Here is a 26,362-nt window from a genome sequence, read left to right as displayed (position 1 = left end):
TGTCTGTTTTGTTTCATACATGTATATTTTTAAGAATCTCTGAAATTCTTGAGCAACTGACAAAATCCACAAATCCCTTTTGTTATATTTTAACTGCATGTCTGTTCCTTGTTATAGCTAAGGAGTCAGCTGATAGGCCAGCAAAACTAGGGTTGAGCTGGAAGGTGGGTCCTGAATTAATATGATGTTTACAGAGTGATGCCGTCTCCTAGGAGACAGCCTGCATCCAGCTCACCGCCAGGAGTTCCAGTGGTCAGGAAGGCACTGATGGTATTACACCTGTCACAGGCACCCATGCCCAGAGAGCTTGCCACCTAGGTCCCTTTCCCATATATAGGAGACCTTGTTGGTAATAAAATGTAGACATCTGAGATGAGGTCTCTAAATGAGGCTGTTGGTCTGACCAAGACTGAGCTACAGATAGAAGCATAATCCCTGAGCTAAGATGAGGTCAGAAGAAGTTGAAACACGGGAGATGAAAGAAGTAAACATAAAAGAAAATGCCACATTGATGGGGATATAATATATAGAGGGTCTCTAAATAGATCCGTGACATGCGGGGACATCAGTAGGTATGATTAACATATCGTGGTCGTCACAGATAACTGTGTAAATGAACAGCAGCAGGTTCCTAATGCTGGGAAGGGAAAGAAAATGTTCTGGAAACCTAAGGCATTGCAGGCTAGTTCCCGTTGTCTTAAACACTCTAAATGGTTTTCAAGTTTGAACACACCCCTTGTTTGTGTTCCAAAATGATCAAAAAGCAGACCAACGCTAAGCGTCGCAGCAACCTGGCAGTCCCCAGAGGCTGAGGCAGGAGGATCGCTCAGGCTCTAGTATTTGAGGCCAGCTTGGGCAACACAGCCAGATCTCCTTTCAAAACGAAACTCCCCGTTCATGATTGCCACCATTTCCTTCCACTGCAGCTGTGGCCCAGGGTCATGACAGCCCCTATAATATCTGTAGTGCTCTTTCATATGTATTTTAATAAATAAGGTTTGCCTGAAGGTCAGTGCAAAACAACCACACTTGTCAGCCATACAGGCCAGGCAGTGGTTGCACACACCTTTAATCCCAGCACTAGAGAGGAATATAAGGCGAGATGAGACAGGAACTGGCCCGCTGTTCAATCTGAAGATTTCAAAGAGGTAAGAGCTCTCTAGTGGCTTGACTGCTTTGCTTTTCTGATCTTCAGGTTGAACCCCAATCTCTGTCTCTGGGTTTTGATTACTCGTGCTACAAGTGTCGGCCTTATGTGTAACGCCACCCTGCTGAGACGATAAGAGCAAACACATTCCACCTAGTCTGATCGGTGTGTCCCTGTCCCCTGTGGAGACCTGTGGAGACCTGTGGGGATGGCCAGCAGATCACATTCTGCTTCAGACACCCACAAACCAGCTGTTGGGCCTGACCGGAAATCTTTGTTGCATCATCAGAATGGATGGGTCGCTTTTAGTTTAATAAAATGGAGTTAAATCTACTTTTATTACTTTATTACACTAATTATATTAAAGAGCAATGTGGCGTTTCTCCTTATGCCTATGCCTTCCTGTTGAGATACCCTGGGTCCCTAGCTAGGCAAACGCTCTCTCGTTGAGCTACATCCCTGGCCATCTCAGTGTTTCTCAAGCTGTGGGTTTCAACCTCTTTGGGGTCACATGACCCATTCAACGGGGATCGCCTAAGGTCATCGGAAAACACAGATGTTTACATTATGATGCATAACAGTAGCAAAATTACAGTTATGAAGTAACAACAAAAGTAATTCTATGGCTGAGGGGTCACCACAACATGATAAACTGTATTAAAGTACCATAGCATTCAGAAAGCTGAGAACTGTTTGATTTTTTTTAAAGATAATATTTCATGTATCTGTGTCTAGCATAAAACTCAAAATAGTCCTGCGCCTCAGCCTCCTGAGTGCTGGGGTTGCACACATGTGCCACCATGGTATTTATTAATGCCTTATTCTTTCATGCTGAAAATGTCTAGAATTACGGTATGAAATCGCTTTAGCAATGGTGCCCCACACTTAGTCAAATTAGGCAGTTCAGCTTGGGGACTTTATTGGTATGAATGAGGCATTTTGGGTGTTAGGTTCTGGTCTCGGTTTTATTCATTTCCCAAATGCTAATATTTAGCATAACTAAAATGTAATAGGCAGAGAAGTCTGCAGATGTGGCTCAGTGATAGAATACTCACCTAGCATGTGTGAGGCCCTGGATTTAATCCCCTAGCACTGCAGGGGGAGAGATGGAGGAAGAGGGGAAAGACAGATACAGAGAGATGGAAAGGCAGGCGGGATGTGATGTCACACACCTAATCTCAGAGGCTGGGGCAGGAGGAGTTCAAGCTCAAGGCTAGCACGTACTACATAGTGAGCCTTTATCTCAAAATAAACTATAAAATAAAGAAATCCATTGGGGGGGGTTACTTTTCAGGTATCCTTCGGGGTCTACCATTCCCAGACTTCAGTAGGCAAGCTTATGTCACTAGACCCTTGTAAGTCCTGAGCTTAGCAGATAAAAGATGGCGCCTGCTCTCATCGCTCTTTCTAGAGTTGCTGAGAGAGGGTGCCCCAAGGAGCTCCCACTCCGGCAGCAATCTCAGGTTAGGATTGTATTCAAAGCCACTTAACAAAGATTTCATTTGGCATCATGATCTAATATTCACCAGTTAGGTAGGCCAGGTGGTCATCTCAGCAAGCCCACTGATGAAATCAAAAAGCAAAATCCTCTCTACTCCCAGATGGGAATACAGTGTTCATAACCTTCTTCTGAACTCCACCATCACACCCCACGTCATTTCACAGTGAACAGGTCTAGAAGGGACAGAGTGTTCGAGAGGCAGAAAAGGGGTAATGTTGGAGGATGCATTAGAATCCTGCTGGTTGTGAAGGTGAAGGCAGAAAGCAGGCTGCTTCACTAATCCTCCACTTCAAAACTCCCAGAGGGAGCTCATCGATGCTTGGAGGAAGAGCCTTGACTTCTCCTGTGGTTAGATCAGGCCAACGAGATCAATTTGTGTTAAAGAGCACCAGCTTCTACTTATTTATACTGTGACCCAAGTCCCACCTCACACTGTATTTACTCCTAACAGAACCCTGAATCAATCCCTCATTTTGTTTTGTGTCCTTCGAACAGAGCAGGCAGCAGAAAACCCCAGTCAGCAAATGCTAGACACTGAGCCGTTACTGGAAGATACTGTAGCACATCATGGAATTTGTTTGTAGATAGTCCATGTGCACCTCCCACATATGAACATGTCGCTGAACCAGGCTTGGGGGCTGGAGTGAATGGAGACCTAACTCTCGTCCAGAGTGTAGCGTTGATTCTGTTTTCCAAGTCTTTCTACCTGTGGCTTTGGAAACTGTAACCAACCAGCCAATATCTCGTAAGCATCCATTGCTCCAAGGAAGCTCTTCTAGGAGTGAAGTAGGCAGAAGGGGAGGAAAACAAGGAAGTAAGTACGAAGGAGTTTAGACTGGTACTTGTGTCTGTGGGTCATCTGGCTTAATCCGATAATACAATGGCAGGCAGCCAGAATGTTCACTGGGGATGGGGCTATCGACAGTCCGCAAGTGTAAAGCCAATATAAACCTGTTCTCGTTTTCAACTGATGATCTCTGATATTTCTGTTGCAGTTGCAAAAGCTAACACAAATGAGATGTGCTTGTAAGTAGGCTGTATGTGCTTATAGGCATTAGCTCTTTGTTTCTCCTACTGTTTGCCTGTAATGCATAGGGGGCGGTCAGCAAAGGTTTAGCAACGAGAAGCCGGCAGATTGCATTGAGTGAATATACCACATTAAGTATTGTAATTTAAGCCTGGATGTAAACTGGATCTTAAATCTATATGAAGAGAGAGCCTTCTGTAGTACAAATAGGAGGAAGATTTTTCACATTATGCTCTGACAGAAAAATGATCTGCAAATTTAGCTTTGCCTGATCGGCTTCAAAAGTGTTTCTTGGCCCAACATGACCTTCCATCTATCTACAGAGCTGGCAGCAGCATCTCCATGGTGCCTCCAGCATCCAGAACCATGGTAACGTGTCTCCTTTGTTTCCCCGTGGCGGGAGTGGGTGATAATAGAATGAGGGGTGCTTGATGGTAGTGGTGGCAGAGGTTGCAGCAGTGAAAGGGGTGTGGGGATAAGAAGGGTGTGTGTGTGTGTGTGTGTGTGTGTGTGTTTCAAGACTGGTGTCAAGATGTCACTCTACTCTCTGGGTCACTTCCCAGTAATCCCCTGCTCTCAAATGGATAACATGGCTCCTTTAATGAGTAGAGATGAGCTGTTTGCTTTTCAAGCAGGAAGTTCCAGGTGTTTGCATCTGGTTCCTCCATGATGGACAAGCACCCCATTTCTCCTTCATCACAGACTGGGTAACATGAAGGGAAGGCAGGACTAATCTCTCTGTTGCAGATTTTTGCCTTGGGTGGGTTGAACTTTGGCATTGATGCAGGAGCCAGTGACAGACAACCCACTGGTGTGGTGAGACACCTCGTTGCAATCTTGGCTAGCCAATCAGGGAAACCAAGGTCCTTTACACACCAGACCAGGCAGGCCCCATGGAACCTCCTAGATCCATGGGTGGAGAACCAGAGCCACGTGCCAAATCATTATGCTTCATAGCACAGCTTCAAGAAGGTGAGCCATTTAGATCTAATGATGCCTGAGGCTATGGGAACGCAACCCCTGTAGGACCAGAAGCCCTCACTCAAGGTTGCGATCCCTCAAGGTTGCTGTCACCAAAACATCAAATACAGGGATTGGTGCAGTGCATTCAAACTAGTCAACTGATCTGTGGGCGTGGCAGTAAGAAATTATGGGAGCATCAGCGATCTTTAGGAAGATGGATGGCAGTATACATTTACAGGCCTAAGATTTATTACCAAATATTTTTAAAGATATGCATGTGAAATTGAGACACTTTGTTTATACTCCAAACGCTGCACCATTCTTCCCTGTGATTTGTTTATACAAGTTTTAGTGGCAAGTTACATTTTTAGCGTATAATCTACATTTCCTTCCAGAGGACTTGCCCTTAAGACAATCCATCAAGTACTTCCTCGGGGCTCTAGGAAGGGAGGATGAAAGGCATATTTTTAAAAGTGGGTGTGTATGCACAAAACATGTTTGTTTTAAAGAAAGATCACGAGCGCTGTAGAAATAATTAGCCATGTGCCGGAGCCAAAATAATGGATGCCAAATGGTACAGTATCCCTTCTGAATCCTGTTTCAAAACAGCGTGAATGAAACATGAAGTTCTACCATCCTTCCCTCCCCACACCTCCCACCCAACTCTGTTCCTACTGGGTCTATGACAGTCGCTGATGCCTCTCGCTACGAACGCCTATATAAAACCTAGCGCAGATTCTTCTTGCCTTTCAAACATGCTGTGCCTTCGAATGCCTAGCTCTATATTCATTCTTAGAATGTAGTTCGTGGGGGGGGGGGGAACCCTGGGGTTGTACAGGGACATTGGAGGTTGGTAGAGCTGTCTTGAGTCCCTCGTATAAAACACCGTGTTGTTTACATGCAACCTAATGTCTGAATGTTCCTTCCACGTGTCTTATATCATGTAGGTGGCTTCCAATACCTGAACATATAAAAACCGTGTTAGTGCTTGTGAGATTGCATTGTTTAGGGAGTGGCGACAAGCAATCCTATACACGTGCATACATACACATTTTTTAATAGAAACTATTTGGGGACCAAAGAAGATAGCTCGATAAAGCGCTGGCAGTGCAAACATGAGGGCTTTAATCTCAGTGCTGGGAAGGCAGGGGCATGTGGATCACCAGGGCTCCTGAGTCAGCTAGCTTAGTCGACTTGGCCAATGAGAGACCTTGTCTCAAAGCAAATTTAAAAGCAGATGGTACCAGAGGAACAGCACCTAAGATTTTCCTCTGATATCAGTGTACATGTGCACACATAAACATGTGGACCTGAGGGTGCATATGCATACATGAATACGGGTATATTCCCACACACAGATATTTTCCGTGATTATGTTTAAGGATTCAAAACCATGGGTACAGTGGGACAAATATACTATTAATAATTTGTATGACCTTATGAGGTTTCCTTTTCTCACCAAGTGTGCTACCACCAGGGAAGCTGATGTGAGCTAAACAGCTTTCTCAAATGAATCCTCGACTTAACAGCCAGTTGAAGAGGGAGTAAACAAGTCGAGCGGTTTAATCGGCTTAGACCGAGACACAGTCATGTTCCCTGGCTCTTGGGGAACTCACATAAAGCCTGTATGTTTATTCCAGCATTCGTGTGATGATGCAGGAGGCTCAGCAATGTAATCTCAGGCAGGGGATTTGCAAATGCTGAATATGTGATGGGAATCCATTATTTCTTGTCGACATATGCAAATGGAGAATTAGACATCACTAACACACAAGTACAGGCTGAGCCTGGAGGCAGGAAAACACATCTAAGACACCATAAGATCCCGCCCCCCCACTCTAAGCAGGACTTGTGGAACTATCCTCTGATGTCATCCTAGGCAGACAGCTCAATCCAGTGATCAACAGTGTACATTCTGGCCCAGAACCTCACAGAGCCTGTGCAGGGGAGGTTGGGAACTGCTGGTCTAGTAAGCGTCTCATCTTACTGTTTTCTTCATGTAATTCATGTAATGCATTAAGGCTGCATGTAATGTAGCCAGTGCCTTGGTTTTTGTCCTACTTTTTTTTTTGATCCCTTTTCCTGCCCTAACCAAAGTTACATCAGGGGTGTGTGCTTCTTTTTGTTGCCTTTCACAGGGATGTCTCTCCTCACCTTCATTTCCCTCCTGGGTCCAATGCTGCTTTCTGTATCAGGAGCCCTTCACGAACCTCTCTATCTCCCAGGCAAAAGTGCTGACACTAACTTTACTGAAAGCTTCCAAAAGCTAAATAAGTTCATCGGGAGAGATGGCTCAGCCAAGCAAGACAATCTGAGTTCAATCCCTGGAACCCACTTGGATAGAAAGGATGCACTCCCAAAAGTTGTCATCTGATCTCTACATGTGCATACCTATGGCATGCACAGACATACATACATACATACATGCACACAAACATGTTGGGGCAGCTGGCCCAATCCCTGCGTTCAGGGGCATGACTGCCCCAGGGGAGTAAGGTCCTTTAAAAAGGACCGGGTCCCGGAAGGAGGCCCCTGTTCTTGTCCCCGGCGTTACCCTCTGCTTCGCTGGACCCTTGGCTCTGTAAGTTCCCTTATTTCTCCTTTTATTAAAACTGATTTATTATAAAGGACTATCTTTGGTTATTTCCAAACTCCTCTGACCGCCAGTACACAAACATACATATATACATACATATACACATAAATAAGTAATATACATATATATATAATTTTTTTACGAAAAGTTCTGCAGTCCTGTGTGCACACATATATACATGTGGAGGCGGGAGGACAGCCTTGAGTGTTCTTTATCAAGAGATGCCCACCTTGTTTTCTGAGGCAGGTTTCTTGTTAGAGCCTGGGCCTAGCTGATTAGGCTAGACTGGCTGGCACCAGAGCACCGAGGATTCTCTTACCCCTCTGCCTTACTGGAGCTTGTATGGGAAAGCCACCATTCCCGGTTGGTTTGTTGGCGTGTTGGTTGGTTGGTTGGTTTTCTTGCGAATGCTTGTGCAGCAAGCACTTGACCAAGTAAGCTATCTTCCCAGCCCCTGAAGTCCTAAACTTCATTGGCATCTCTTCCTCAAAACTGCATCCTTTCCATTTTATGTATCTATGATAGCTGCGCCCTTCTCGTCCCTACGTGGATGCTCCATTGCTTACCCCAGCTTCCTTCTCCCGTCCCCTCGGCCTTGCGAGTTCTTTCTACCTCTCCTCCCCATTCACTGTCACAGCCCAGGTCTCAACTCCCCAGAAGCTGGCTTGACTCTTGCCTTCCTCTGCACAGCGCACAGAGTGAAACTGAGAGAGGGGAAGAGTGAGTCTAGACCCGATGATTCATTTACTCAAAACACTTCCAAGCCGCAGCCCCTTTGCAATAAACATCATCTCTCTGGACTTCGGTCTCATTTATAGGATGCTTCATTTTATAAATGGAATAGCTATAAATAAAGCTGAGTCTCTGTAAGATTTGCATAAATTCCAAAGAGATTTAGGTTTCTTCACATTGGCTTGAAACAAGTCTTTCAAAATGCTGGGACAGCAAACAGCGCTGGCGGCTCCTGCGGAGGACCTCGGCTCGGCTCCCAGCGCTCAAGGTGGTGGCTCACCACTACCTGCAACTCCAGTTCCAGGGGACCGGATGCCCTCTTTTGACTTGATGTGCCTACACACCCGCAGGCACACACACAGACCCGTAAAACCATAAGCAAATCAGCATTTAAATGATGCCACATGCCTGGAATCCCAGCACTTTGGAGGTGAAGGCAGAAAAATCAGGAATTCAAGACCAGCCTCAGGTACATGTTGAGTTTGAGGCCAACCAGGCTAGAGTCAACCCTGACTTGGGGGAAAAACGGTCAAAAATGGCAGGTGGAAAGGCAGAAGGGGTGCTGTGCTCAGATCAATTTCTGCTTTATACTCTTTCTTCCTGCCATTCACATCCTCTGCGTCATCTTTTTGTGAATTATATATGCATAAATACATATACATGCACATATATAATTCCATGATCTTTGTTTTCATATACATATCCAAAAGTTCTTCTTTTCTAAATTACAATCAAAATTTGGTCTGCTCAAGACTTATCTTGCCAAAAAAATGTCTGACAGATGTCATATTTGAAAATTAGCTTGATGTCTTGAGTCACTGTGGGAGAGAAATCTAACCCAAAGGAAGCTGGTAAGCAGTTAGAATGCTGGTATTTAAAACGTCAGGTACTGGGGCTGCAGAGATGGCTCAGTGGTTATCAACACTTATTCCTCGGACCATGGGCCCAGATCAGTTCCCAGAACCTACAAAATGGCTCCAATTCCGGAGTATCCAGCACCCTCTTCTGACCTCCTCAGGCATCCGGTACACATGTGGTATGCATACATGCATTCAGGCAAAACACTCATACAAATAAAATACCAAATAGTCCAAGGAAGCTTCCGTACGAGGTGCTGGGCCATTGTCCTGGTGTCATCTCACTTATCCTGGAGATCTCTTAGTCTCAGGATTGTTCATACTTTCAGCTTACAACACGAGGAACAGAGGGACTGCCATTTAATCTACTTCTCTTCAAGGAAAACTTTTAAAATTCTGTGTGTGGGGGGGAAATATCAACAATCTATCAGTTATTTGGATCTTGATTGCAGCTTCTCAAACTTTTATTCATGAATGGGAAGACTATATCACTATTTGACCAAAAGCAATAAGCTTATGCCCAGAATGATATAAATCCCTGTCCATTTCTCCTGTGCTTTGAAACCTCACTGTGAGAGAGAGCAATGGAATCTTCTCCCACTTTGAGTCAAGCAAGATCAGAAAAACTTTCCCTTTGAGCTTTCTAAGTCACGGTGTGAGTTGGAAAGAGGCGGACACCCATGGCCTGTGTTGGTTTAGTCACTAAGAAGTCTGTCTGAAACCTGTCCGGTTTGCACAACGTGGGCAGGAAATAGAGATGGGAAAAAGAGAAGCAGTCACTTCTGGGAATTGACCCCATGACTTTTCAAACTTCTGCTTTGCTAAACCGTACCAACGTCAGTGCAAAGAAATCCTAGATAATGTATCTAACTTGTAGAGTTCTCTCTGTTGATGAGTCCAGAGCCTTCCGGAAAGAATTAGGAGAATGGTTTCCAGGTGGAAATGAAGGCCTGAGAGGCTGGTAGCATGGGCATCTGAGTTCTGTCCTCAGAACCTGCTTGTGTTCACATTGATTACCAACTCAGAAGGATCTAGAATCACCCAGAGACAAGGATCTGGGAATGCTTGTGTGACATTACCTTGAAAAAGTTAACTGAGGTGGGAAGACCAACTCCAAACTGGGCGGCATCGTTCCCTGCGCTTGGGTTCTGGGCACAAGCAGTCACTGGTTCCTGACTGGATGCAAGGTGGCAGACTCCCTCAAACTCCACTTGCCAGGTTATAGTCCTTCAGTCTATAACATTGGCCTGTGAGCCAAAATAAGCCCTTTCTCCCTGAAGTTGCCTTTTTCAATGGTATCGCTGCAACAGGAAAAAGTCACTAATATGTGACATTAAAAAACAAAAAGTTGGCTAGTCGTGGTGGTGTTCATCTTTAATCCCAGCACTCGGGAGGCAGGGTCAGACAGATCTCTGAGTTTGAGGCCAGCTTGGTCTACAGAATGAGTTCCAGGACAGCCAGGGGTACACAGAGAAACAAAAGAAAAAAAAAGAAAAAGAAAAGAAAAAGTTGGACATGGGGGCAGACACTTGTAATCTCAGCACTGGAGAGGTGAGGACAGGCAGATCCCTAGAGCTCACTGGCCAGCTAGCCTGGCTTACTGGGTGAGTTCCAGGGGCAGCGGGAAATCCTATAACAGGGAAAATGAAACAAGGCATATGGTGTCCAAGGCAGGGAAGAGCTGAGCTTGTCCTACGCGCTGCACATATGTACGTGCACACCCACATACATGTGCACTTGCATACATGCACACACAGAACTAGGAATAGTCCCTGTCCGTGGAACACCCAGATCTGGCCTTTCCTCTTATGTTTCAAAAGACAGTGATTGGAGCAGCTGTGTGTGGTTACAGCCAGCAGCCAGAGAGGGTGGTTCAAGCGGCCAGTCCAGGGGGGCGGGGGGAAGTGTTCAGCCCTTTGTGGAAAGAAGACGCAAAAGGAAAAGAAGCACTATCCCTTACCACGTTGAAGCTTTTCCTCCCCTACCAAGTTCATGCATCAGGGCCACACTGCCGTTTTGTTGTGTCTTAACTTAGAAGAGCATGCTAGAAAAGTGACAGATGAGTCACCTGCCACCAAGAGTAGGTGTTCTTAACGCAGAGGGACTGGGAAGGTGACAGCAAATTACCACTGAAATTTCCATATGATTGAATTACCATTACTTAGCACCACAAATTAGAGACACTCACTGTGGCAAAGCATAGGAGCCTCTGGGCAACCACCATAGCTGGATTCTGCCCTCGGCAAACTGAAGCAAGTCTGGGTCAGTCCCAGAGACTGGGACTGTAGGAATAAGAGCTTGTCTTGGCCAGGCAGTGGTGGTGCATGCCTTTAATCCCAGCACTTGGGAGGCAGAGACAGGCAGATCTCTGTGAGTATGAGGCCAGCCTGGTCTACAAGAGCTGTAACGCAACGCCTGCTCTACATGCTATGGTATGGTTCACAAGTCGGGCAAGGGGCTGGAGATTGAAACACACAGAGAGACAAAGATAATGCCAAGAATGCCCAGATTGCTCACCTGCTTTATTTTGTGCCAGGATAGCTTATATGGGGTCTCCTTCCACGCCATAACTCTCATCTGCAAGCCCACCAGAAACCACTCCCCTGCTAAGATTTCACCAGAGCCAGAATCAATGGGACTGTCTAGCCTTAGATTTCAGCCTCCAAAGCTGTGAGCAGAATGAGCCTCTTTTCTTCAAAAGTAGCCTGCGTCAGTATCACAGCAACACAAGATAAACCAAGCCACGTGTTTCCAAGGTCACAGGGCTGATAAAGAAATGAGCCTTGCGAACAGAACCTGTTGCGTTTTTATGTTTCCATTTGTTGAGCACAATTGACTGTTCACACTGCACGCATTGAATCACAGCATCATCCTCTGTTAGCTTTCATTTGCTCTTAGGCTTTAACCACGGTTGATAGCTGGCTAGACTCTGGGCTTGTCTAACATTGTGGGGATTCCAAGAAGACTGTGGGAAATGCCAAAGCCAAAAAGAGAGGAAAAGGCTAGGCTTATTTTTTCATGAGTAATCGTGTCAAAACTGTGCTCTGTGGTCTATGTTCAAGTCCAAAAGCTTCCAATTATACCCCAGAAATGAGTAATGGCACAGACAAAATCAGGTTTAAAATATGGACAAATTTTGTGTTTGAATACAGATGCAACTGAGCATTTGTCATACAAAGTTTTATTCCAGTTTGAGATGCACAGTGTGTGTGTGTCTATATGTGGGTAATGTGTATGTATGTGTGTATCTGTGAGTGTATGTATGTATGTGTGTATCTGTGTGAATGTATGTATCTGTATGTGAGTATATGTATGTATATGTGTATCTGTATGAGTGTATGTATGTATTGTGTATCTGTGAGTATGTGTATGTATATGTATGTGAGTACATGTATATGTGTATCTGTATGTGAGTTTGTGTACCTGTATGTGAGTATATGTATGTATGTGTGTATCTGTGAGTAAAAGTATGTATATATCTGTATGTGAGTATATATATGTATCTGTGAGTATATGTATATATGTGTATATCTGTGAGATTATATATGTATATGAGTATATGTATCTGTATGTGAGTATATGTATGTATGCTTGTATCTGTAGTATATGTGTGTATCTGTATGTGAGTGTATGTATGTGTCTGTAGGTGTGTATCTGTATGTGAGTATGTGTATGTATCTGTATGTGAGTGTATGTATGTGTGTATCTGTATGTGAGTGTATGTATGTATCTGTAGGTATCTGTATGTGAGTATGTGTATGTGGCTAGACACGTAGGCACACGGAGTGTTTCCTAAAAGATGGTTCAAAGACCTGGTGTGCTTCTGAACTGAGGAGCTCTGAGGTGCCTCATTAAGAGAAGTGAGGCAGGAACCTTCTAATTAGAGAATGTTCCACCCAGCATCATCTGGACCAGTACCTACGATGTACCTTTTTACCTTGGGAAAAACTTAGAGGGACAATGGGGACATTTTCACACAGATGAAAACAGGAACTGAGTAGAGGAAGGCCTCCTTGGGAGGTCCCGGCAACAGCTGCTGTTCCTGGGCTCGCCACACTCCAGCCTTGGCTGCTACCTCTCTCCTATGTGCGCTGCACCAAGCTAGCACTGGTATTGTTCCCACTTTAGAGATGAGAAAACTGAGGCACCTAGACATGAGCTAACATGCACCTGGTGGATCAAGACAGCCAGGATAATAGCACACACGGTCTTGACCCTAAGCGTCTTCCCTCCACAGTGACAAGGATGTGATGTTTGCTCACTGAGAGCAGTATGTAGCCAGAAAATACCATTTGTGTGCTGGGCATTGCTTCATCCCACAGAATTCTAACAGCCTCACAGGCTTGGGCTTATGACTATCTCTGTGCTCATTCCGTGTGTTTCTCTTGTGTGCTTTGTGTGTCTGTGCATGGGCCTGGTGTTTCCCCGGTGCCATCTACCTTGTTTTTTTAGGCAGAGTATCTCATTGCCCCAGAAATCACCAAGTAGATTAGGCCTACTGACCAGTGAGCCCCAAGGATGCACCTCCCTCTGCCTGCCTAGTGCTGGGATTATAGGTGTGTGACACCGTACCAGGATTTTACTATGAATTCTGGGAGATCAGACTCAGGTCTCCATGCTTGCAAGGCAAGCATTTTGCTGACTAAGTTATTCCTCAGCCCATATTTTACCTTATTATTATTTTTTAAATGTGTATTGTGCACGTCTGCTTGTCTGTGTGTGCACCACATACATTCAGGTGTCCACAGAGGCCAGAGAGGGCATCAGAACGTCTGACTAGAGTTACACGCATGTGAGCTATCCACTGTAACCAGATGGTAGAGACCGAACAGGTCCTCTGCAGCCAGTGCTCTTAAATATTGAGCCATCTCTCCATCCCCATCTCCATTTTCTTCAAGCTCGCAAAACTGAATGATTCTCCTAAAGTCACCAGTTGCCAAAAGCCAGCAGCTAGGAAGCTAGCCCAGGTCTTAGGTAACACAAAGCTAGCCATGAATTTCAGCCTGCTGTCATGTTCCTCAGACTGACACACTATGGTTTCAAAAGCAAGTTTCAAATGATTTGGCAAAGCAATTCTTCCTCTGGTCTCTGACGGGCTCATCCTTCCCACAGCACTTTCCCTGCATAGCTAAGGGTTTCAGAGTGGGGCATCCCCTTTTTCCATGAGACCTAATATTGAAAAACTGCTCTGCCATCTCCTGTGTGCTGCAGTCAGTGTGGCAGTGTGCTAGATCAGAGGACACCGACATTCATCCAGGAAGAAATGTAGATTTTTGACTGTTGAACGAATACCGGATGGAGTTACCGATGCCCAGCCAGGGCGAAGACGAGTGTTTGGCAGGCCGACGTTGTAGATTTCTGGGAGCTGGTTCAAATATCCTTAATGTTCCCCTGGCTTCGTGTGGCCCTGCACGCAAGCCCCAGGAGAGGCTGCCATAATTGCTCTGCTTTCTGATTGAAAACAGCTGCAGGTAGCAGGCCAGCCCATTGTCGGTTTTGCTGGTTGATTGGGAACGACCCAGGCATTGCAGTCGCCACTCTGCAGCCTCTCTCTGAAATGAACAGAGGTAGAAAGTAGGTTTTTGCACTTGCTGAGCTTTTCAAAATGAGCCATTCATCTTCTGAGGGTCAGAAGGCAGCCATCCATTCACAGAAGTGTGAGTCAGCCGCCCCCCACCCCCACCCCCACCCCTGATGCTAAAACAAGCATTTGTTTCAGAGAGAATTCTTACCTTGGCTGATCGTTACAGCTGTCCTTTCTCCACTTGATTTGGGCTGGTTTTCGATAAAACTGCTGTTTTTGTAACAGCTTGTTCCTTCCCATAAATCCAAAGGCTTCAGAAGCGGTTCCTGAAGATTGGTACTAAGGGGGCGCGATGGTGTCAAGCCTTCCTGAATGGCAGGACCCTAGCAACAGCACCTCCAAGCAGTCTACCGCACTGCCTGATCTGGGGAGTCTTGGGGGGTCACTATTTCTCTTGCTGTCTGCGGTAGAAAGAGAATTTCCAAAGCAGATTCTTCACAGGTGCCGTGTCCTGTGTCCTCCCGTCATGAGCTCAGGTTGTCTTCCAGCACTGCGCCATCACATTCAGAATCTACAAACCCACCTGCCTACCAGAGAATAAAACAGAGGACCCACAAGAAAGGAGTTGTAGTGTTTGGTTGGTGCCTGAGGCAGAATTTACAGTGCAGTGAACAGCCAGAACCAAGGATCGCCAAGGTGGAAATACATCTGCTGAGAGCGTAGAAACTGTTACTGAAGAATGTCGTAGGCAGGGGACCCTCTGTGGGCAAATGCATGGAGAAATGGCCAGTGGCCACCTAGTTGAGGTCTGAATGTGTTGTTGAGTCTCCAGCAACTGGACTCTACAAGTGAGTGTGTGAGTGAGTGAGTGTGTGTGTGTGTGTGTGATATGTATGTGAGATCTGGGGACACACATGCCACAGAAAGCATATGAAGGTCAGAAGAAAACTTCCTGGAGTCAGTTCCTCCCTTGAAGTTTTTGCATAGGTTTCCAGGATGAGACTTGGGCCACCATGCTTGTCTTGCAAGCACCTTCACCACTGAGCCATCTTGCCAGCCCAGTGTTGTAGTTTTAAGGGTTAATGGTACTCCCAAAGTTCGTTCAGCCACTGTGAGGTACAGACAAACTCTGGCAAGTATTCTGGGAACCTGGTGGCTTTACAGGGCTGAGGTGGGGGGCAAGGTGTTGTGTCATTCAAAAACAATTACCATTTTTTTCACAAAATATCACAACTACAATGTGTCCTGTTTAATGACTGAAATATGCATGATATAAAATGTATTTTTTAACTATCAGAGTGTACAGCTGAGGGGCATTGATTAAGTATTGCCATTATTCCAGACTGCGATCCTATACCCTGAACTTTCTCTGAGCCTTCTCCACAGTACCTGCTGAATTTTACTGCTATTGGGTATTGGGCATATCATACAAACAGACACAGATGGTGTTCTTATGGGTGCGGCTCCTTCCTGTTGGCATGATGGCTCCGGTGTTGGCATTGCGCTGCAGTGTGTATCAGAATGTCAGTCCTCTGACAAGAATGAGGACTGGACGGTAGTAATGGCGAATGGGGGTATCCCACTGTTCCTCTGCCCCTCTGTTGATAGGCATGTGGGCTGACACTGATCCTGGCTGTTATAAACAATGCTGCCATGAACACTGGGCTCCTGTATCCGTTTGAGTTGATGTCCATGAATTGTTTGTAGGTAGCATCCTAGTTACGACTCCTGTTGTGTGACGGAAATGCCTCACAAAGGCAATTTAAGGAAGAAAGAGGTGGTTCTGCCTCATCCCCTGGGAGCACAGTCCACCATGGGAAGGAAGGCAGGGGAGTCCTAGTGGTGGGGACAGGAGGGCCAAGGGCTGCTGGTCACGTGTCCACACTCAGGAAGCTGAGCCAGACGAATGCTGGAGCTTAACTCACTTTCTCTCCCTTTTCCTTCTCACTAATCTTGAGATTAGACCACAGAAGAATGCCACCCACTTTTGGCATGAGTCCTCTTTCCTCAGCCAAGCCTCTCTGGAAGAACACACAAAGTGTGTCTCCTAGGTAATTCCAGATCCATAATTCCAGATCCAGTAAGTTGACATTGAAGATTAGCCATTATGGGTGTTATAGAGAAATGGAGTCACTGGATTATGGGAAAATTACTATAACCAGTGTATCATGGCTGTGGAAGATTTTTGGTTGTACTAAGTGGATGGTGGATGTCAGGTAAGCAGCAAGCTAGCAGATGAACCCACCCACACCTGTCATAACTAACCCACACCTGCAATAATGTCAACAATCATTCATTAGGGCAGGGCCCTCCCCATTGACCTTAAAAATCCAATCACACACTTGCTTTAGAGGCTGCATCTCTGAAGTGGGAACCTTGAGGTTGCACGCAAACCATAGAGACTGTACAACCACACAGAAGGGAAACCAGTATGTGACTGCCCTTGAGAGATGGCAGATGAACTTAAGAATTACCTGGAAGTTTCACATCAAGAGCAAAGGATACTTTAAGCCCCTCCCAAAAGACATTCTTCCGACTTGATGGGGCTTTTTGCATCCTCCTCTGCTAGAAGTCGGTCTCTCCTGACTCCAGGAAGACCAGCCCCTGGTGGCCCATAGTGTAGGATGTAGGATGTAGCTGTTCCGGCATTCAGCTTCCTGGTGTGCAGAGGAACCCTGAGAGTATGTGTGAGTAGTCTGCTGGCAGCCTTCCCTGGGGGAGGGAAGAAGAATCTCCATCTCCCCACAATGTCTTTTGGGAATTACTCATCCAAAAAGTATTGAAGAGCCGGCAGAGTGGGGACAGGAACTTTGAGCTTAAGCCTTGCCAAGAAACGCAGTGTTTGCGTTTCCCATCCGGCCCTCCTGAGCCTTCTCTCTGTGGAATCACTCTTGCTTTCTAGTGTGAATGGGTCTCCTGTGTTAGGAATAATTGTAAATAAGGTCCCGCCTGTTAAGCAAAGAAAGGCAATAAATTTTAAACAGCCATGCAGATGTGAGAAAAGTAAAAGCCCAGATGTTTGGAAGGATGGGCATTTTGAAAGAGTCAGATTGATGTCATCGCAGGACCAGGAGACATGGGCAACAGAGAAGTATGGGTCATTTCTGGGAAACAGTAGGAGATTTCTGTGAGATTCTCTTTCTGATGGCTACTATTGATTGAGCATGTGCATTATGCCGAGCGTGAAAATTAATTTCTCCCTATTCTATCAACAGAGAAATTACTTATAGGATTCTATGTTGGCTAAATAATTATCTCCTTAAACCTTTAAATTGTATGCACAATTTCAAGCCAAACAAAAAATACATTCAGTTGAAAAGAAAAAAAAAAGATTATGTACGCAAATGGGAGTAAAACTAGGGTTGGAATCTACCCTTTCCTCCTTGACCTTTAGCCCACAGTCTGCCATGTCCTTGTCCTTACACCACAGCCTATTCCTGAGCAACTGCTCAGGTCCTTCCTCATCAGCAGCGACCGCACGTGGTGGGACACACTGATGATTCTAGCCCTTGTGGAAATAAGGAGAACCAGGTTAGCCTAAACTAGCAGGAGAACCCAAATTAAAAAAAAAAAAAAAAAAAAAAAAAAGTGAGTTGTGCGTGTGCGTGTGTGTGTGTGCGTGTGTGTGTGTGTTTAGTATCATCTTTTCTATCATTAGTAATAACAATAATGTTAACATTTGTGTTGATATTCTGTAAAGAAAGGCCTCTTGAGCACTAAAGGAAGTTGCTCTACAGGGAACAGGACAGTCAACTGAATACAGCACGCTCACTTGCTCCCCCTACTGACAATGCTGTCCTGATTAGTCATTTCCTGGTCCATTACTCTCAGGGCTGAGGCTACATGGAGGGTCAACTCCCCCTCTCCTTAAAGCAGTTTGCACTAGACCAGAGGGAGAACCCTGAAGGTCTCCATGGCTATTCCCAGCTACCCAGCCCAAGTGGTCCATCCCCAGTCACGCAGGCACCTTGGGAAGCTGTTCCGGCACAGAGGACACTGGCAAGCTGAAGGGGTTTTGTGTTGGCACTGAAACCAGGGAAGGTCCTGACAGAAAGACATTTCCAGCCTTTCTCAAAACCTCCAGTTCTCCTGGGGCCTGTGTGGATCCAGATGATCATTTTCCTGTCTTGAGCCTTTCCAGGAATTCCAGGGTGGGCAGGCAGCCAGAGCACGCTGGCCACGCTGAGCTAGCTGCAGCCACATTCTGCATATGAGCAGCTTCTAAGGATGTCTCAGGCCAGATGTCAGCCTCGTCCCCTCCATCCTGGTGCAGACTCATGTTCCTGGGCTCCCGAGAGGCAGGGACAAGTGTGCTGGACCCGTGTCACATGACAGCTGTTGAGATGTTTCCAGACACTCCCGGTGCCCTCTGTCACCACATGGACCAAAAATGGCATGGGAAAAAAGCCAGCAGCCTAAGGATAGCTTCACCCAAGCCTTAATGAAGGCTGTCCCTCCATCATGCTGACACATAAACAGTAAATAGTACGGCCCACAGAAGGACAAGTGGGGACAAGTGGGGCAAGACTTAGCCACCTGCCACTCAGGGACATCAAGACAAGGCAGCTGGCACACCAATCAGATATCCAATATCAAATGGTCAGCCCTGAAAACATATGTACAAGTAACATCACATAGACTGAGCAGGTTATCTTTAGGAATATGCATGTATTTTACATACAGATATATATATATATATGCAATAACTGTTGATGAGAAAAGAAGATGTGCATTTGAAAGAGAGCAAGGAGGAGCATATGAGGGGGTTTCAAGGGAGGCAACAGCCTGATAGCTCTTCTTTTGTCACCTGAACCCATGACATTTATCACAAAAGCTATAGTGATAAATATATTACTATAAATATAAATAGTGATAAATATATAGTGATGAAGCTATCATATAGTGCAAGGCTTCCTTGAACATCCTCACCCCCCACTTATTTCTATGCATTTTTTTCCTTTTAGTGCACAGTGGGTGGGGACCACCCTTTGCCATCACACCTATGGCACCACAGTGCTCCCAGCGTTTAGTGCGACATACAAGACCACTATGTTAGGGATTTTTAAACCTGGTATGGTGGCACACACCTGTAATCTCAGCACTCAGAAGTCAGAGGCAGGAGAATCAGAAATTTAAAGACATCGTCGGCAACATTGCATATTTGAGGTCCATTCTGGGCTACCTGAGATCCTTTCTCAAAAAAAAAAAAAAAAAAAAAAATCCTAGACTCCTTCCTTTAAACTCTTCTTAAGCCAGAGCTCTCCAACTAAGCTAATTGAGCTATTAAAACCAAGGGCAGGCATTTATTTCTATTCTCATTAATCTTAATTTTCTTGGTTCTGTGCCATCACTTCCAGCCTCTGAGGATAGATTTGCATATTAATCACAACATACTAAATATCCCTTCCAGCAGCCTTCTGTTACCTCTAAAGACCACAACCAAAACACTAATAAAATGTTGAGCAGAACAGAACCGAGAAGAGTGGAGCCCTGACCTGGGCCCCATGCCGACACCGAGCAGCGAAGGTTCTCTGAACAGCCTGAAAGTGACGTAGTGTTTGGTGAATGAGTAAGTGATCCTCTCCCTTTGAGACAAGCCTGCTCAGTCAGCCATGGAGGCATCTAATGAGGACTGCTGTCTCCTTCCTGGGTCCTCCAAGGGAGCTGGAGTTGGGCTTCTTTTCTGAAGAACTGAAGGTCGCCTGCCAGCTTAGTGCCCAGTTTCCTCTGGTGACATAGTCAAATGGGAAAGGCATTGGTGAGTGAGAACCTCAAGAATTCTCGCTGTGTCCTAGTGACCTCTGCCATTAACGTCAAGTGCTTCACTTCCTGGTACAGTTTAGTGCCCCTTATCCAGAGTGTTTAGGCCAACAAGTGTTCTGCATTCAATTTTTTTTTCAGTTTTAAATACTTGTACTTATAAAATCAGATATTCAGAATGGGACCCAAACCTGCATCCATACTTTACCAGTGGAGACATCTTCATCTTATGTAATATTTTTAGAGAACCTACCTTCTGACTCAGTCTGCCATGTAAGGTCAGTCATGGAATTCCCCGCTTGGGTCACGTGACTGCTCACAGACTCGGGAAATTTTGGGGCATTTTGTGTTTCAATTTGCAGGTTAGGGATGCCGAGCCTGCCCCAACCCTGACGAGTCATCTACATTTCCTCCTGTTTGTGCAAGCCAGGGCCTACTGCTCATTCAAGCTGAGAATCTAAGGGCCGGGTGTGTAGGAACAGCCTCTCCACTCACCCTTTCAGGGACGCCCTTGAAATGTATTTTTAAAAGCATCTGTGTCAAATTCTAGAAGTGCCTTCTAGTCTGAGCACCAGGTTGTTATGTCCAGGTCTTAAAATCAGTGGCCGTCTATCCTTACATCTCCAGCACAGAAGATTCCTGTTCTGTCACTTCTCAGCCAGGAGAGTAGAGAGAAAACGGAGCCATATTTGAGCAAAACCATGGTTGAGTCCTGTATAAAATGTACAGTAGCCTAAAGGCTTGTCAAACCTGCAGACCAAGTCTGCCCCCTATACCTATGAATGTGGCTGATATTTAAGCTTATTTGAAACATCTTTAGATTTTTTTGTGTGTGTGTGTGTAGGGCGGAGAGGAAATTTTGTTGGGGGGAAAAGTCTCATTGAGCAGTTCTGAAGCATGGACTTTGTAGATGACAATGCTGTGTCACGATGTCAAACTGTTGGATATACCTACAAATTTGAGTCATGTTTCTGTATAGAATGTATGAGAGAATAGTGTGTGTGTGTGTGTGTGTGTGTGTGTGTGTGTGTGTGTGAAGAAAGTGTTAATATTTTAGGGGAAGCAGGAGACAGTAAGAAGAGGGGACAGAAGGGCAGAGGGGAAATTGAACAAAATATAATGATATATATGTAATGAAAATGTCACAGTGAACCTCATTACACAGTAGCATGGTGTGGTGCCCCCTAGTGGCTTAGTAAAAATCCAGCAGGATCCAGTCCCACTCTGGAAGATGCAGACAATACAGAGAGCTAAAGGACTAGACTTTAGAGAGCCCTGTCTTCCCCGGTGCCTGATAAACATCCCACATTTAGGAGAAGGCCAAGACTGGTGACAACTTGGGAGCCTTGGTCAGGAGGATCTCGAGCCCAGACAACATAGCAAGATTCCCCCATTAAAATAATAGTTTTTAAGACTTGGTTAAAAACTATTATTCTAAGTAGAAATATAGCTTTGTGGATAAAGCAAAGCCACCAAGCCTGACAACCTAAGTTCAATTCCCCAGGACCCACACAATGAAAAGAGAAAACCAGTTCCATTGATTGCCACATGTGTGCTGTGGCTGTGGCCCCCCACAAAATAATAATAATAATAAATATATTATAAAATTTGCAAATATAAAAAAAAGACAATGATGGGTTAAGATTTGTATCCGTTCAGCCAGAGACACTCCTGAATATTAATTGTTTCCTCCTTGTTTTACAAAGCCAATCTCTAGCGTCGATGCCACTGTTTATCGGTGAATAATAAATTTGAATTTGTCAGCATTGATACATCGTACCAGGAGAGTGCCTGCCTGGCATTCGCAAGGTGCTGGGTTTGATCCTCAATACTAAAAATAGATATTTGATGCATCTTGTTAGTTCATTAGCAGAAGCTCAGCCCAGTTAGTGTTCGGGGCTGAACAGCCAGCCTCTATCAAACAGGCAGTATAAATAAAACCCTGTACCTCTGAGAACCTCTTCATAGGAGCTGCTGGGTTTGCATACTGCAGTCAATAGCTCAGGCAGTTTTCTGTTTGCCTGTTGCTAATGGCGCTTCCTGGATGTGTTTGACATTTTACTTGGCTTCGAAAGGACTTTCATGCCCCCTGTGTTTTCTTCCCTCAAGCTGCCTTGAGCTAATTAACCTATTCCCTTGCTGGCTGGGCCTACTACTATATGCAAATGTTCTCATTTCCGATTCTGACATATCACTCTTGCAAGCTTGTCCCTAATGAAATCCTGGGGCGTTTTATGGGGCAGTGCACCTGTGCCGCCAGCAGAGGCCGCATGAACAGTTCTCTGAGTAGACCTCAGCGATGATTATGTTCCCTTGCCTGCTGTTATAAGAAAGTGGGAACCAGGCTGGAAAGATAGCTCCGTAGTTAAGAGCACTGGTGGCTCTTGGCAGAGGATCCATGTTTCAGACAGCAAAAAAGTAGCAGCACTTTTGATACTTTGGGCTTTGATTTTACGCTGTCCTTGCAATGGATTTATAAAGACTGGGTGTAAATGATGCTCTGTGCTCTTAATAGGAGAGAGTATACTGTATGTGGAATCCTCTTGAGACTTACATTGAGCAGAATTATTTTAGACTTCTACTGTTGAGTTGGGGTACGTGGGTGTATGTATGGGAGGCACTGTTAGGAAAGGGGGCACCACCATAGATTGAGTGTAGCCCTGACATCATATGAAATCTTAAGAATATTGGTTTTGGCACCTGGAGATGAAGAAATAGCCTGAAGACCTATCAGGCATCTCTCTTCCCAATCTGCATCTTCCCAAAGCTCAGCTCTTGGGGTCTCATTTGACTGAGATAAAGTTTCTCAGGTGATAAGGAACAGCACCAACCATTTTGCGGAAGAAATTTACAAAATGCATCATCTACCAAAAGACAGGCAGAGTGCCATAAACCTGTGATTCCAGGCCTTGGGAGACTGAGACAAGAACATCATGAATTCAAGGCCAGCCTCCATTACACAGCCAATTTGAGGCCAGCCAGAGCAACAAGAGACCCTGTAGGAAAAAGAAAAGAAAAACTGATTATTTACCCTCCAAGAAGAAAAGGAAGGGATGGAAGAGGAAAGAAGGTGTGGAGTAATGTTTGAGTTGCCCACTCTATTAAGAAAGTGCATCTGAGCTGGAGAGATGACTCAGCAGTAGGAAGCACTGGCCACTCTTCTAGAGGACCTGGGTTCGATTCCCAGCACCCAAATGGTGGCTCACAACTGTCTGCAATTCTAGTTCCAAGGGATCCAACACCCTTACACAGATGTACATGTAGGCAAGCACCAATGCAAATAAATAAATAATTTTTTAAAAAAGAAAGAGAGAGAGAGAAAGAAAGAAAGAACAAAAGAAAGAAAGAGAGAGAGAAAGAGAGAGAAAGAAAGGAAGGAAGGAAGGAAGGAAGAAAGAAAGAAAGAAAGAAAGAAAGAAAGAAAGAAAGAAAGAAAGAAAGAAAGAAAAGGGAAAGTACATCTGGGTAAGAGATATGGTGGTCAAGAGTACTGTTCTTGTAGGGGACCCAGGTCAGGTCCCAGCATCCTCATGGAGGTTTACAACAGCCCATAACTCCAGTGCCAGGGAATCCAGTGCCATCTTGTGGCTTCTGTGGGCACTGGCACATACATACATAAACTCCCACAGGCACGCGAGCATGCACACACACACACACACACACACACACACAAATTATAAGCAAACAAATGTTTAAGAAAAGTTCACCCTTATATCTTGATTCTTATTAGCTCATTAGCCTAGTTAATATTTTATCTGTTTTAACAGTTGGGCTATCAATCACCCAAGGTCCCCTTTTAATCTTGTTGGTAATAGTGTTTTTTGGTTGGTGAATGGGTTGACTGGTTGGTTGGTTTGGCTTGATGGGGTTTTCCCCACAAAGCTGATGTTTCGCTTTTCTTCTTCCCCTCTTCCGTCTTTCCTGTCCCTATTCCCCCACCCACCCTGCACCGCCCCACTCCTGGTCTGTTCCCCTTCTCAGAATCCAGAGCTGCTACTGCCAGCTGAGCGAACCCACGGGGAGATGATTCCTCATGAAGGGCCTGGATCCCCTACAGAAATCCCATGTGACTCTCTGTTTATCAGACTGAAATCCGAGCCAGCCAGCCAGTGAAACAGCCACCGTGGAGGGGGGACGGCGAAAAATGAAATCCAACCAAGAGCGGAGCAATGAATGCCTGCCTCCCAAGAAACGTGAGATCCCCGCCACCAGCCGGCCCTCTGAGGAGAAGGTCACCGCTCTGCCCAGCGACAACCACTGCGTGGAGGGTGTGGCATGGCTCCCCAGCACCCCTGGCAGCCGCGGCCACGGGGGCGGGCGGCATGGGCCAGCAGGGACTTCCGGGGAGCTTGGTTTACAAGGAATGGGTTTACATAAAGCACTGTCCGCAGGGTTGGACTACTCCCCACCCAGTGCCCCCAGGTCAGTCCCCACAGCCACCACGCTGCCCACGGTGTACCCTCCTCCTCAGTCGGGGACCCCGGTGTCTCCCGTGCAGTATGCCCACCTGTCACACACCTTCCAGTTCATTGGCTCCTCCCAATACAGTGGGCCCTATGCTGGTTTTATCCCTTCTCAGCTAATCTCCCCATCAGGCAACCCGGTCACCAGTGCAGTGGCCTCAGCTGCGGGGGCCACCACTCCATCACAGCGCTCCCAGCTGGAGGCCTATTCCACCCTGCTGGCCAACATGGGCAGTCTGAGCCAGGCACCAGGACATAAGGTTGAGCCCCCACCGCAGCAGCACCTCAGCAGGGCTGCTGCGGGGCTAGTCACCCCGGGGTCCCCTCCACCCACCCAGCAGAACCAGTACATTCACATTTCCAGCCCTCCGCAGAGCTCTGGGCGGGCAGCATCTCCTCCCCCCATTCCGGTCCACCTCCATCCCCATCAGTCGATGATCCCGCACACACTCACCCTGGGGCCCTCATCCCAGGTGGTCGTTCAGTACAGCGACGCTGGAGGTCACTTTGTTCCTAGAGAGTCCACCAAAAAAGCAGAAAGCAGCAGGTTGCAGCAGGCTATGCAGGTCAAGGAGGTCCTGAATGGGGAGATGGAGAAGAGTCGGAGGTATGGGGCACCAACCTCTGTGGAGCTGAGCCTCGGCAAGGCAAGCGGCAAGTCAGTGCCTCATCCCTATGAGTCCCGGCACGTGGTAGTCCACCCGAGCCCATCCGACTACAGCAGTCGTGATACCTCTGGGGTCCGTGGATCTGTGATGGTCCTGCCCAACAGCAACACACCCTCAGCCGACCTGGAGACACAGCAGGCCACACATCGAGAGGCCTCCCCATCCACCCTCAACGACAAGAGCGGCCTGCATTTAGGGAAGGCCAGCCACAGGTCCTATGCTCTGTCCCCACACACGGTCATTCAGACCACACACAGTGCGTCAGAGCCTCTCCCGGTGGGCCTACCAGCCACGGCCTTCTATGCTGGGACTCAACCTCCTGTCATCGGCTACCTGAGTGGCCAGCAGCAAGCAATTACCTATGCCGGCAGCCTGCCTCAGCACCTGGTGATCCCAGGCACCCAGCCTCTGCTCATCCCAGTGGGCAGCCCTGACATGGACACACCTGGGGCAGCCTCGGCCATAGTCACATCGTCGCCCCAGTTTGCTGCAGTGCCTCACACGTTCGTCACCACCGCCCTGCCCAAGAGTGAGAACTTCAACCCCGAGGCCCTGGTCACCCAGGCCGCCTACCCAGCCATGGTGCAGGCCCAGATCCACCTGCCGGTGGTGCAGTCAGTGGCGTCCCCTGCCACGGCGCCACCCACGCTGCCACCGTATTTCATGAAAGGCTCGATCATCCAGCTGGCCAATGGGGAGCTGAAAAAGGTAGAGGACCTCAAGACAGAGGACTTCATCCAGAGTGCAGAGATTAGCAGTGACCTCAAGATTGACTCCAGCACGGTGGAGAGGATTGAGGAGAGTCACAGTCCCGGTGTGGCCGTGATACAATTTGCTGTTGGTGAACATCGAGCCCAGGTAATCCTCACCCAGGGTCATAGCGGTGGGGGGCCCCTACCCCCCCCCCCCCGTTCTCCTAGCAAGTAGTTGCTTTATACAGGTAGGGTTGCCATTGGTACCTGGTACTATGGGGGGGGGGGTGGGGAGGTGCTTGTAGTGATTCAGGAGCAAGGAAACGATGAATTACCCTCAAGATGACCTTTGTTAGGAAAGCCAGGACGTCATGGCTATAGGCAGCCATGCTGGAGCCCTCTGGAAAGAGACAGACCCTATAGAGCTGAAGA

The 26,362-nt window shown here is 46.6% G+C and overlaps 1 protein-coding gene across 7 annotated transcripts in view; it reads left to right on the top strand.

Annotated features, from left to right (window-relative positions):
* Atxn1 (ataxin 1) overlaps window positions 1-26,362 on the top strand; it is a 384,367-nt gene that overhangs the window by 345,607 nt on the left and 12,398 nt on the right. For 6 of the 7 annotated variants that reach the window (XM_038332640.1, XM_038332637.1, XM_038332638.1 and 3 more), the window contains one exon: window positions 24,089-26,096. The exons of the other annotated variant lie outside the window; for it this stretch is intronic. In XM_038332640.1, the coding sequence (XP_038188568.1) occupies window positions 24,252-26,096 (1,845 nt within the window). In that variant the 5' untranslated portion in view covers window positions 24,089-24,251. The remainder of the gene's footprint in view (window positions 1-24,088; window positions 26,097-26,362) is intronic. 7 annotated transcript variants of the gene reach the window in all.

This window comes from Arvicola amphibius, chromosome 6 (assembly GCF_903992535.2).
Source record: "Arvicola amphibius chromosome 6, mArvAmp1.2, whole genome shotgun sequence".
NCBI classification, from domain to species: Eukaryota; Metazoa; Chordata; class Mammalia; order Rodentia; family Cricetidae; genus Arvicola; species Arvicola amphibius.
The sequence above is the reverse complement of the archived record's forward strand: the minus strand, read 5'-3'. Positions and strand labels throughout refer to the sequence as shown.